Source organism: Cynara cardunculus, assembly GCF_001531365.2.
Source record: "Cynara cardunculus var. scolymus isolate 2C chromosome LG 10, CcrdV1, whole genome shotgun sequence".
Lineage (NCBI taxonomy): Eukaryota > Viridiplantae > Streptophyta > Magnoliopsida > Asterales > Asteraceae > Cynara > Cynara cardunculus.
Window position 1 is genome coordinate 20,779,229 of NC_037537.1, and position 14,402 is coordinate 20,793,630.

The following is a 14,402-nucleotide window of genomic DNA, read 5'->3' on the forward strand; positions in this document are numbered from 1 at the left end:
ACAAGATCTAATCTACTTATAATATGTGTTTTTACCGACAGCAAAATACATTGATGTTAATCATAAGGGTGGTGTCTGATTGGTTTGAGCTTGAATTCAAAGGTCAAAAGTACTTGGAGGTCCCAGATTCAAATCCAAGGACGAATAAAAATCTCTTTGTGGCCATGGAGGTTTAAATGCGGTGACTCCGGGCTATCTGCAAAGCATGTGGTCGTTCTAGGATTAATCGGCTCGCATAACGGGTTTGATATCCAGGTTAATTAATATATGTGTATATATATAGAGAGGGTTGGGTTCACGTGAGACCAAGGGTTTTTCATGAGACCCGTAAGACCAATTTATGTTCATTGATCAACTTTATAAGCTAATGATATAATGGTATAAAGTTGCATGGTGGCAATTTTGTAATTATTTTCGTTCTTTTATTCTTTAATGGAATTTTTTTAACAACCATTAGAGTAAAGGACCACATCTGGAAGTTTTTTAAAGGCCAAATTGAATAAAAAAGTAACGTACTTTAACTTGATTTTTATTTTGGGTAATGTACTTTCAAAACTTTCATTTTGGTACCTAAAATGTAAAGTTTTAAACATTTAAGTACATGGATAAGCTGTTGAAGCATTAACTGGTTATCATGCCGATGTGGCGAGTAATGTGGTATTCAACTCAGTATTATTTACTAACGTGGTTAGTGACATGAATTTTTTTAATCTAAATTTAGTCTTCAACCAGTTATCCAAGTACCTAGATGTTCAAAACTTTATATGTTAGGTACTAAAATGGAAGTTTTGAAAGTACGTTACTCATAATATAAATCAAGTTAAAGTACGTTACTTTTTCATGTAATTTGCCTTTTTTTAAACCACAACAACGGTCATCTTCTAATTTCAAAATTGTAGGAAAAATTTAAACACCCTCTGCAAAACGGTTTCGTTTAACGATTATATTCTCGAAAGTTACACTTAAATCTTGCTTTCAATGTAAAATACAATATATGGGTGGGCAAATCAATGGACATAGTGTTTTACGCTCTTTACAACTTCAATGCTTAATACTAATCGTATCTATCTATATCTATATATATATATATATATATATATATATATGCATATGTATGTAGAGGTTAAGTGTAAGAGAAAAACGATAATGGGCAACGATAATAAGCAAATGGGAGTTGTTATAATCGGTTTGATGCTTTTATTGGTGGGGACATCGACGGTAGTGGTGGAAGGGATCGCGTGCTGCCAAGGTGACGTGACCACTTGTTGCATTGCAACCAACCGGGCACAACCGAACCTGGTGGTGGTGGTGCCCTTCGCACCATCGCCGTCTCCGGCCATCGTTGTTGGCCGGAAGATGGTGTTTGGTCGAAAGTCTCCCTCCATCTTGTCATCAATCATCCGCCATTGATTCGTGTTTAATCAAGACTTCATGTTATGTTTCTTGTATTTCAATAATTAAATCCACGACTTCTACGTATTGATATTCTATTTCTATTTTCAATTTCGGTTTCTGGGTGTTGACCGTCACCATTTTTTATGGTAGAGTTTTCATTCGATTTCGAAGAATTGATGTGTTTTTTTATCGTAACGATGGACGCGAAATCGGTTTCGACATTCTCTTTGAAATTCGTGGACTTCGATCGACGAAGGAATTTATTTATGGATGATATGTAAAATGAATATTTTCTTTTGTGGTCATGAAGGTTTACCTGTAATGATTCAAGGCTATTCGTGGTTGTCTAGAGGATTAATCGGTGCGTGTAAATTGACCAAAATACCCCCAAAAAACGGTTGTCCCCGGTTCCTTAACTGGTTATAAGTTTATAACGAGTCATAGTAAAAAAAAAAAAAAAAGGTGTCACCAGGAAACTGTTTATGATAAAACCGGTCCCGAATTCAAAATTTGAAACTGATATGAACCAATATAAGCAGTCCTTAGCCAGTCCACAATGCCCGATCCAGCTTAACCGGTCCACAAGGTGTGATCCAGTTTAACCAATTTGTTGACCAACGGGTGAATGCCACGTGAAGGTTTAAAAAAAAAAAAACACTGATCGTAACATGTTTCCCTTTAACTGATTAACCCGTATTAAGGTCTTTAATTAAGTCTACTTTGTACTCTTATCATATTTAACTAGTGGAAAAAAAGGGTTCGTCGACGCACATTTCCGTTCGATATACAGCTAGAAAAATCAATAAATAGTCTTGTAGGACTAAACTGGTGACCACTGAAAAGTATTCCTAAATTTCCAAGTCTTATTATTCAAAGTTGTTGACACATAATCTTGAAAGTTTGCGAAAAAAAAACATGATTTGATAAAAATTTAGGTCGTCACTTAATGCAATTTTGATATCGTCGATCCAATAACACCTTTTCACAAGTGTTGTTATATGCATATCTATTTAGAGCATCTCCAACATATTTTCTGTAATATCTCTGAAATAGAGAACTAAAAGTTAAAAGCAGTAAAAAAAAATTACATTTAACGCCAACATATTTACTGTAATATCTCTGAAATAGAGAACTAAAAGTTAAAAGCAGTAAAAAAAATTACATTTAACGCCAACATATTCTCTATTTTATATATTTCAACACTAATTATATTATTAAAATAGAGAGATTTTAAAATACAGACCATGAAATTCTTGTAAACCATGCAAACCATGTTCGACATTTATATTAGAAAACAATTGAGTTATGTATGAAACATGATAGAATTCATTCATTGTGATCATTGTTTTAGATTATAAAACAATTGAAATATTTATGGAACCACATATTCATTAGGTTAAATGGACGGTTAAGATTGATTTGTATAAAAGAAATCAATGGCTTGTATTTGAAACTCTCTCTATTATGATATTCTATAATTTTATTATCCAGTAAACTTTTTAAATATATTTTACGTAAATTAATAATAATTCAATCTTATTGATGGGAATGAATAAAAAAATTCATTTCCCTCCTGACTCGTACGGATGACCTTTGAAGAACAGTCAAGAAAAACCTCAGTGATCTTACATGACTCGTACGGATGACCTTTGAAGAGGATCCCCAAAGAATTGTATTAGAACATCGGATAATATATAAACGGTTTTCTATAACGCTCCAACGAACTTTTTATGTAATTATAGTAATTTTACTTACGGGCCGTTTACTGAACGCTTACCTGATATGTACTTACTGGGCAATTTTCCTTACTGGATGAACATGGTAAGGGACAAGAATCTTACCTGCTAAGAGCGATGATAAAATGGAGTCTTACCCGGTAAGTGAGGGTAACGACTCTTACCCGGGTAAGCGCTTACCAGATAAATTGTTGCATAAGATACATTTTGATGTACTACAATTTTACCCGATAAAATAAATTATAGTGTTGACTCTTAACAGTAAACGCTTACCGGGCAAGCATTTAGGTAAACGGCCCCTAGTGTAGTTATATTTTTCATATTACGTGCATTTAATAATTCCTATCAACCAACTTCCATAAATGGATATTTACTCCATGACGGACCCAGAATTTTTTTCAAACTGTGGCACCAATTGATTATAAGAAACAAATACACATAATTTTTTTTCAATGGCGGCACCATTTGACTATAAGAAACAAATATACGGAATTTTTTTCAATCGGCGGCACCATTTGACTAAGAAAACGACATTAACACAATTCGAACTTGAGTTTGGATGGAACAAAAGTCTTGCAAATCAACCCTACCAAATAAAACTTGTTTTCATTGTAGTTTCAAAATATATACGGTGGCACACAACAGATTAATACGGTTGTACCTTTCACGAACATAAATTTTTTTACCCTTCGACGGAGGAATAATACGGTGGCACATGCCACCATAACCACCAAAGTAGGTCCGTCCCTGTTTTATTCGTATAAACCAAACGCACTCGATATGTCACATTCGTCTAAAAGATACACAAAAACCTTATGGGATTCGGATTTTAAGACCTACACGCACAAAATAATATAGATAAACTCCAAACATAATGGTTCAATAATTGATGTTATTTATGCATGCCGATTTACGTTGTGTTCAAGACAACAATGTACTTTTTTAGCTGTTTGATTTGAAAAGATTACATTCAGACAAAATAATAACAATAAGAAATTTTCTTTTACTGAATGAAAATGATCTACAGATGGACAAATCAATGAACATAGTTTTTTACGATCTTTGTAAATAATCCACACAAGGTTGACAAGTCCAAAGCTCCATATATACACACACATATGTATAGGGAAAGATCAAATAAAAACCATAAAATCATAAAAATTGGTATATAATGCATATACAATATATAAAAATAAGTGAGTATATACCAAAAGGGTCATTGTCCCAGTAGTATCCGGTAGATCTCAAGAGACTAGACAGGTTTAAATCACACCAAATGTGAGAACTGTGTGCATAAGTAGTTACTGTATATAATATACATCAATTTTTATACATTCTTACATATATAATTGTATGATATATTTCAAATACAACCATGTCCATTTGTACAACCAATGCAACTCAATCAATTGAGATATTTATAGAAATGACGAGAGTTCATTTATTATGATTTGAATATTTATGAAAGATGACTAGAGTTCATTAATTATGATCAATACTTTTATATTAGTAAACAACCAGAATTTTTATGAGATCATATATTCATCAAATTAAATGGACGGTTGAGATTGAGTTGTATTGGTTGTACAAATGTAAAGGATTGCATAATAATTCACCTCTATAATTGTATACATTGATAAATATATTGATTGACAACATACATATATTTTAATAGTGTATATGAGTATCAATACATTACCAATTCCACTGTATAAATAGATATGTATGCAGATAGATGTTGGGTAGAGAAGAGGAAAATGGGTGGTGGAAAGAAGCAAATTGTGGCAATCATAACCGCTTTTATGGTTTTATCTGTTGGCATTGAAGGAATACCATGCTGCCAAGGTGGTATCACTACCTGCTGCAAAGCACCCACGGTCATGCCACCCATGGCCATGGTCATGCCACCCATGACAGCCATACCACTAACACCCATACCCATGGTCATGCCACCAATGCCAGCCATACCACTACCACCCATACCCATGGTCATGCCACCAATGCCAGCCATACCACCCATATCCATGGTCATGCCACCAATGCCAGCCATACCACTACCACCCATACCCATGGTGATGCCACCCATGGTCATGCCACCCATGGCATCTAACAAGAAGGTGCTGGGTCGAAAGGCTCACTACTAGTCCTACATCAATAACTAATGTATTGTTTCCACTTTAGTATCTTGAATAATTCAATTCCTTACATGTATGTATATGTATACATATATGTATATATGTGATTGATTTATATTATAAAATAATATATATATGCAAAAGATTCATATAATATTATGCTTCTCATATCATATATCATGTAATATTCATCATATCTCCATTTGAGATCATTACAATATACAACACCCCCATCATTTGAATACCTATAATCCGATGCTTTATTATCCTTGGATGCTGCTTTACTTGACTTGCTATGCATATATATATTATATATATATATATATATATATAACTCTTCCCCCTAACCGATTAAATCTACATCGTCTGTCAGTTTTCTTCTACGTTTTCGGGGAATTATTATTGGTCTTGATTGGGGCCCATATATCTGCGCCGTTGCTGCTCGCAACTCCCATTGTATACGAAATCGGAACCAGTCTCAACCCTTTGCTTTTCAGGTTATACATATCTATTTCCTACAACACCCGTTACAGCAAATCCATCAAGAAGTTCACCGCCTGATCTTTCTTTACTTCATACATAATAACATTAAGCCGAATAATGGGACATATGCTTGCTTGCATGCATACATATCACATATACATGAGATAGAGAAAACGAAGGATCGTGTGAGAATAGGAGTTAAAGTGAGAAGCATAAGAAAAGATTTGGACCCTTTGTAACTTTTAATCTCACCCCCACCTTAAGAATTGTGCTTCTCACAAGAATTGCATCTCAGTGCACCACATTAATGTTGATCTTCAATTATGATTGATCAAAGGGTGGAGATCTCTTCTCACCTTAACTTCCATATTCTCACCGGAACCCAACCCGGATAAAGAAAAGGATTTAGTTTTATGGGGTGCATTTGGTAGGCAAAGGGGATTCGACATAACAAGAGTGAGGTAGGAGGGTGAAAGAATTTTGCAAGGTTTTTATGGTTTGAATTCATCATGGGTGTTGTAGTGATTTATCAATATTGTATCATCTCCCTAATTTTTGTTCTATCTATTTTGGTAGGACTGAATAAAAAATGTATTTTTGTCCCACTCGGTTATGTCATGTCCCGGTCTTAATGTCGTACCACACATGGGACAACAAAGTTTTTGTTCTGTCCTGCATACCAAACGCATCCTGGGAGCTTTAACTTGGTTCTAACGCTATTGGTTCTCACCTGAGATTGAGCTGTTGAGTTGTTGTGAAGGTAAGGAGCACTCAGCACCTGAAACAATATTGAGAATTAAGAAGGCAAAAGATTTAAGCTACACAAGTGTCTGGAGTGATGATCAAAGCTTAAAGGGTTGGTACATATCCAATCTCACATTTATGATGAGAATAAAGATGCAGCTCAGTCCAAAAAGTCCATATTTGCCCATTAGTATTTATTAGAAAAAAATCGATAGCATTGATTTCTTGGGTCCCACATGTTTCCCCTATATTTTCAAATGGTTCGATAATAGTTAAATACTTTTATTAAAACTTTGTCTCCAAAATAATGTTGCTGTTTAGTTTGCAACTGAATACCGTTCAAATGAGAACCATAAATACTCTAAGAACCGTGAGAACCATTATATGCATATATACTATATGAATTTCAATATGCATACATACATATATATATATATATACATTGATTGACAGATTAATATTTTGATGGTGGATATGCATATACTGGTTTTGACGGTATGATGAATCCGGGGCAAAATTTGCATGCTGTTGGTATGTCATGTCTATGTACAGCTATAAAAAAGTGAGTTGATATGAGCAGGGGCAAACCTTGACTTGTTCATGAAGAAAGCGTATGTACTCCATTGCCTCGAGAAGTACAGAAGCGGTATCTGTCTGCAATTAACATACCTTATATAAGAGAAATAATCCATTTTAATTACTAGCATCTGTAAGATGCACAATAGTACCAAAAGTTCATTAAAAACAATATATAGACGACTTATGTTCCTTCAATATGTATATGCCATCAATAAAGAGTATCTTTTCTCACGTAGCCCTTAAAACTTCTAAAGATGTACCTTGCCATATGGGGAGACGAGCTGCTGAAGGGCTGCTATCCGTTCACCAACCTTCTCTTTTCTTTCCTATTAAGAAAGTCAAAAACAATGAAGATGAAATCTTCAACAGCTTCTGTGTTTACATAGTATATATGGACAATTTAAATCATTCAGACCATAATTCTAAGTAAAAGAATGTGAAAGGAAAGAACAGTAAGTTTACTAACTGACACCACCCTATGGAGATGCTATAGAAAGAACACATCCCATCAAACCAAACTAGCCAAATATATCTCACTCATAGGTGGGTCCAGGGGGTGGGATGTAGGATGACCGAGGTGGGATCTGGGTTGTGGGATGTATGCAGACTAGACCTCTACTCCAAAGAGTGGAGCGGTTGTTCCAGTGGCAACCCCTGGCTATGAAAAAACTGTGTCGAATACAACAAAACTGCAGAGAATAGAATAATTAATTCTGGGAAAAAAAAATTGCCACCAAGTAGACAATGGCATGAATGTCCCCATAACTCAAATCTTATCTTTTACTATATTCCTCTTATTTAGTTTATCAATATTCACCTCCTATAGGGGCGATTTTAACTTCCAACAGGAAGTGCAATTTTCTCATTTCTCCACTTCAAGGATGCAATCAGGAAAAGATGCCCTTAATGTACTGCTATGTCAGGATTCCATATATATTTTATATAAATTTGCTCTAAAACTTTGTAGTCAATTAGTAACTTCAGTGAAGACACCATGACATATCCATACGAAAATGCATTGTGAATATGAACTTCCCCAGAAGCACACGTCATGTGATAAGATGTGGATTTGAAAAGGGTGCAGAGCAAGGAACAAGAAGAAACCTTGGAGGAGATGGATAAACCAGCCTTGTGCCTTTTTGGTGTCAAAGAAGTAAGACTCCCCTGCTCAACAGATACTGGACTTCGCTTATGTTCCATCATTTTAACCACCGGCTCTATTCCTTATGTCACAAACATTAGCTGCCTGTCAGGCCTTCTAAACGAAATAATATAATATGCAAGCTGTGAATGTCTTCAATATACCACCAAATATGCAGAAAACCCATAGTACAACAACACCTTGGCTAGCTTCAAACAGTTCAGAACCAGAACATAAAATATATATATATATATATATATATACACATATATATATATTAGATAGTTTAGTTTTATTATTACACCAGATTTGTTTCAGCAAATATCTCATCCCCAAGTGCCAAGAGGGTTGTAAACGAGCCAAACTTAATCAAGCAGTAAGCTGCTCAAGTGCGACTTGCATGTAAGATCATTAATTGGATTAGGATTAGGGTCAAAAAGAAATAAAATTTTCACCTTGAGTGTAGCTCCGTAAAAGAATCCAAATGCTTGAAATATACTCAGCTCAATCTACTCAAGTTCATGCTTTCAAACTCAGATGGTATATGCAATCATTGTTCAGAAATGCATAAGGTGTACAATAACAAATGCTTAACATATGTTGTATATTCTTTTGTGAGTATATTCTTTTTTTTTGTATTGAAAACATAATATACGTCTACATTTTAAAGTTTTTACTGGTATTTTATAGGTTTTGGTGAGTAATAAAATCCAATATGATATAAAAATTATGGTCGTGGTCGGGATGGATAATTGTGCGGGAATAGAACTCGGGGAAGATAGGGTTAGTGTAAACGCTAGAGTGAGCCAAATTTTGGAGGTGAATATAGGATGTGGGACGGGTACGGCAGGATGATCTATGGACCCATATCTGCCCCATTGCCGTTCCTGAAAAAACGTACAAGTTGTTCCAAGGAAGGTAGAACAGCAACGACATAAAACAACAAGCTTAAACTGGAAGTCTAATTTGCCCTCATGTTATCAAGTATTGATCGCAAGAAGCCAAGCATCAAAGAAACATGTATGTAAGTTCCACGAAGCTGCTTACGACATAAAATAAATTTATTTATATAAAAGAATAAGATACCCACAAGGTTCCGGTGCCAGTGAAGGCAAGTAACATTAAATCACTGGGTTGACAATTCAACAACAAAAAAACAAACATCACATTAAAAAAACATCAGACAGGTTGCTATTGTCTTACATTTGACATTTGTTTACTCCAATATGATTAAACATCTATTGTCTTTTTCTAAAGGCTACTTATCATAATCCATGCTAGATGTAACATTTCAACAAAAGGATAGTGCAAGGAATCGTACATTTAGAAAAGAAGCCACCTTGCGTATGTATCAACATTATTATATTTGAGCATGGGTCCCTAGATAGCATGATTAGAATTAAATACTGACAGATGATATCATATTTGAATATATGATATATCTAAGCTTGAAAGCAGAGAACATATTAATATTTAGATAACTGTGGAAGCCATCAAGCTTATTCAGAAGGGTAGGCAAGTATGGAGCCATGGAGGACATGTGTTCTTCTGGTGCATCAGTAAACAAAGATCAACTGTGCATGTCAAAGCAAGTAGCTAAACAAGAACTTAACTAAGCACCGAGTTCTAGAAGGACATTGACTGTAATTTTGATGATTATCTATGTGATTATGTCCCCCCTCCAACTACAAAAAGCTCTAAAACCAACATTAAACCCAGGATTAGAGAAAATAATCATTTTCGTTACTTCAACGGCCCAAGCACCATTGGCAGTATTTCCAATTAAAAAATCAAAAGTTAAAAACAATGCTGGTGAATGTTCTAAACCCGAGGGCTACCTTCCACAAAACCCTAGAAGACAATCCTAAATGTTCTCAACTTTCCTTTTTTTCCTTTTCACGAGATCTTCGTCCTGGATAAAAATATCATAATTTGTCCATGCACACATATATAACCTCCAAAATTTGCGAAAATCATAAACACAAGTATATGGATTGCAATTCAACAGCTCCACGAACAATAAACGGGTTAACAAAATCACAGCGACGAAAACACACACATAAATCACAGCAAAAAGCATAAATTCGCTCCAAAATAACTAATCAAAACTTACCTATCAAATTCCGCGAGCATTCACCGATTCTTCAACGCAAGTTTCATCACCGATCCTCTGTTCATAACAAATCGCTCTATATATGCAATCAGATTAAGCCAAAACACAAAGTTTAAGTTGAGTTAATTTTAGTTCTGCACAATTTGTTCAAACGATACCAAACAATCGGTCGCCGGAGATGATTGCCGGTGCCGGAAGCCGTGAGGATGGGGGTCAGTGTGTATAGAGGAGCAGAGGGGGAAAGGGATTTTGAAAGACTTTTTTGAGTGGCTATTTATAAAAAAGGGTTATCAATTAAATAAAATAACATAAAAAGATGAAAAAGTAAGATGACGTCATAATTAACATAATATATTATGGCATTTGACAGCTAATATCCAACTATATTGGTAAATGGAGTGGTTTATTAACCATTCACCTGAGTTTACTAGCCTAACTATGGTTAAAATTTTACTCCAAAGTCAAATAGTGAAGAATGTGACATGGTTAAATTTGATTTTTAATTTAAAGTAATAATTCAATATTCATTCATTTTGGTTTTTTGTTTTTTGTTTTTCAGATCAAAACATACTTTTTGAATAACACTTTTTATCATAAAATTAAAATAATAAATTTTATGAAAAAGTAATATACTTTAACTTGATTTTTATTTTGAATAATGTACTTTCAAAACTTTTATTTTGGTATCTAGGATGTATAGTTTTAAACATTTAAGTATCCGGGTAACCAATTGAAGCATTAACCGATTATCATGTTAATGTGCCAAATGATGGTAGGAAATTGTGTTGAATATCAAATAATATTGAGTTAGATACCACATCACTTGTCACATCAGCATGGTAACCGGTTAACGCTTCAACCAGAGTTACATACATACATACATACATACATACATACATACATATAAGGTTGGGTTCACGTGAGACCAACCTGTTTTCGTAAGACCACTTTTTATACTTGAAATTTCACAGCAAAATGTTGTGAAGATAAAAAAATGTCGAACCTTCATAGTAAAAACAATGTGAAAGTTACCTTCACAACATTTTGTTGTAAAGTTTCAAATATAAAAAAATGGTTTCACGAAAACAGTCTAGTCTCACGTGGTCTCAAATCCATACATATACACACAAATAAACAAATAGGTTTTCAATTTAGATTCATCCTTAACCTAAAACCAAATTCAAATTAGGTTTTCAATGTTGTTGTGTTCAACCTCGAAATTGAACATGTGTATGGTATATGGCACCGGATTGCATTGGAAGCCTGTTACAATCAAACATAATCGTTGTCAACAACAACGACGTTGTTCTTATTATCAAATATAATTATTATTTTATATTTGACATATAAAATTAACATACGATTTATTAAGGGGTGGTTCAAATGGAAGATAGTACGAAGGTTGGAAACACTGAAATATATAACATCCTTAATGATAATTAAAAGGAATAAAATACTCGATTTTTAAATATAATTTATTTGATTACATTTCACATATTCTTAATTAAAAATAAAAAGAATAAATCATTTTTAAATATAATTTGCCAGAGTAAGCATTTGGTAAGTGAGGGCGACGACTCTTACCACATTAAGCGTTTACCGGATAAATTGTTGCATAAGATACCATTTTTGTGGACTAAAATCTTATCCGGTAAGTAAATAATATTATTAAATTTACCGATAAATGCTTACCGGATAAATGTTTGGTAAGCAACCCGTTATTCAACATTATTTCTAATCACATTTGCTATTTCGGATGATTGTTGTTTTAAAACGTTGGAAGTTTGTTAAGTTTTAGCGCCAAATCCACATCAATATTATCGAAGGCGATTTCCGTTTCATAAAACGGGTCCCACTTATTAAATAATGTCCTCTCACCCTCTTATCGCATACTCGCAGATTTAACTCTCCATCTACACCGTTAGATCAGATTCTATGACACCTGTCCTGATCAGAGCGAAAGATGCACGGGAAAGCTTCAGTGGGGACTCAGTTTGTAAACCGCACGCAAAAGTCAATATATTGCCGATTTTGGTCATTCGATGGCCCCACGCGCTTTTCTCTTGTCCTAACTTCAACTACTACTACGGAGATTGGGCTAAAGTACATAAATAGTCCTTGAGGTTTTTATCAACTTGCGTTATAGACCCAAAAGTAACATATTTTGACAAATAAGTCCTTCTACTAACTTAGGGCATCCTCATCAGATATGCTATATTTTTTCTTTCTAAAATGCAGCATTAAAAGTAAAAATCTTTTGTACATCTAACTACACTTGAATTCGAAGTTCGTAGTTACTTCGACTAGAGGCATCTCCCTCCTTGCGGTTAAGGTAACGACTTCGGACATAGCCAGCTCCCATAGTGTGATGGGCAGTGTGTATAAGGCCCCAGAACAAATTCCAAGAAATTATTTGATTTCCTCCGGAAGAATATGATTAATCATCGTTGGAACCTCCAATTATGTTGGTAGAAATTTGAACTTTTTTGTACAGGTCTGAGTCAAATAGCAACTGTAATTGTACGTACTCCCATAGCAATGACATATTTTGGTTCTGGCATTTGCTCGTATAATCTCACTAAAAAATGGGCCATTTTCGGTAGCATAGAATTACAAAAGCCCTACCAAATGAGCCAAGCTAGTATTTTGCAGTGAATCCCCTTGTTAGGTAGGGAGATCATTCGTTTAATTTTTCTGCTTTTTTTTCACGGACAAATGTTTGAGAGTTCCTCTATGCAATCATTTTCCTTCTTCTTGAACTACTATATTTTAGAGATTCTAACATTAATTATATTATTAAAATATTTAATATATTTAATAAAATATTATTTATTTTTCATAAACATTTGATTTTAGTGCTTTTTATTGGTAGGAAAAATTAAAATATTATTTTCCTTTCTTTTCTGTAGTCTAGCATGGTAATATGTTACTGCAATTTAGAGTCACAATAATAAGTTTCGAGTATTCAAATAAATTGATTATGTTTTTGGTTAACTGGTTATTATTTTTTATTAACATAGATATCCAACCCGCTATGCAACACCGACCAATCTCATGATGATCATCTGTTTTGCGGGTAGCTCGAAATCACCACATTTGAACCTCCATGGGCACAGGTAGATTTTTATTCCTCCTTAGATTTGAAATTGGGACCTCTAGACACTTTTGACCTTTGGAACCCAAACTTAAACCAATCAGACACCATCCTTATGGTTGTTAACTGATTATTAACGATCAATTATAACCATATCTGGATAACCAAGTAAAAAGATCCTATAGAAATGTGATTATCAAAGATATATAAATTATAGATCTCTCTCTTAACTTTTACATAATTAATTATAAGAATATTTGATTTTTAAACGTACATTCAAACACCACATCAACATCGAATGTTACGCATGTCATTACTTTATGAGTATGTGTACATGGAATCAGAACACAATTAAGAATAAATGAATGCATTATGCATGAACCTTGATTCATGTGTCTAACTTTGAGATTACAGATATAACGTAATTACATAAATACGGAGAAATGCATATGTGAAAGCATTCATGTACGTAAAATTGTTAGTCTTGGCAGAAAAAACCTAACATCATGGTTTTTTCGTTCTAATTTTGTTAAGTTCTGATATATAAAAAACCCGTCAATAGTGTCAAGACGGTTGTATAACAGATAGAGCCTTTGAATGAACAAAATTTTGTGAGCTTAGAACCCAAGGATGAAAAATGTAACCGACCAAAAGTTTATGGACCACCCTTGTAACTTTGCTTTTCGTGAAATACTTTTCATAATATATATATATATATATATATATATATATATATATACATGTGTGTCTGTGAGAGAGAGAGAGAGTGTGTGTATTATTATGCAACCCTTTACATTTGTACAACCAATACAATTCAATCTCAACCGTCCATTTAATTTGATGAATATGTGATTTCATAAAAGCTTTGATTGTTTTCTAATATAAAGTATTGATCATAATTAATAAACTATAATCATTTTTCATAAATATTCAAATCATAATAAATGAACTCTCATCATTTTTATAAATATCTCAATTGATT

The 14,402-nt window shown here is 33.8% G+C and overlaps 1 protein-coding gene across 2 annotated transcripts; it reads right to left on the reverse strand.

Moving 5' to 3' along the window:
• Positions 1–5,406: 5,406 nt before the first annotated feature.
• On the reverse strand, positions 5,407–10,558 carry LOC112519570 (transcription factor bHLH153). Of its 2 annotated transcripts, none has more exons than XM_025127767.1 (7): positions 10,485–10,558; positions 10,327–10,402; positions 8,177–8,295; positions 7,333–7,398; positions 7,082–7,147; positions 6,480–6,527; positions 5,407–5,781 (listed from the first exon to the last, which is right to left on the reverse strand). In XM_025127767.1, exons 3-7 carry the CDS (start codon positions 8,273–8,275, stop codon positions 5,647–5,649), a joined length of 414 nt encoding a protein of 137 aa, XP_024983535.1. In that variant the 5' UTR covers positions 8,276–8,295; positions 10,327–10,402; positions 10,485–10,558; the 3' UTR covers positions 5,407–5,646. The 2 variants fall into 2 exon arrangements, with proteins under 2 accessions (XP_024983535.1, XP_024983536.1); XM_025127768.1 differs by having other exon boundaries at positions 10,327–10,383; positions 10,485–10,544.
• Positions 10,559–14,402: the final 3,844 nt, after the last annotated feature.

Excerpts from the sequence above, each read along its gene's own strand:
- LOC112519570 (XM_025127767.1), bottom strand. The coding sequence starts at position 8,275 with ATGATGGAACATAAGCGAAGTCCAGTATCTGTTGAGCAGGGGAGTCTT. Across the intron at positions 7,399-8,176 it reads GTTTATCCATCTCCTCCAAG|GAAAGAAAAGAGAAGGTTGG; the intron begins GTTTCTTCTTGT and ends CTTTCTTAATAG. Across the intron at positions 5,782-6,479 it reads ACTCAACAGCTCAATCTCAG|GAAATAGATATGTATAACCT; the intron begins GTGAGAACCAAT and ends CGGGTGTTGTAG.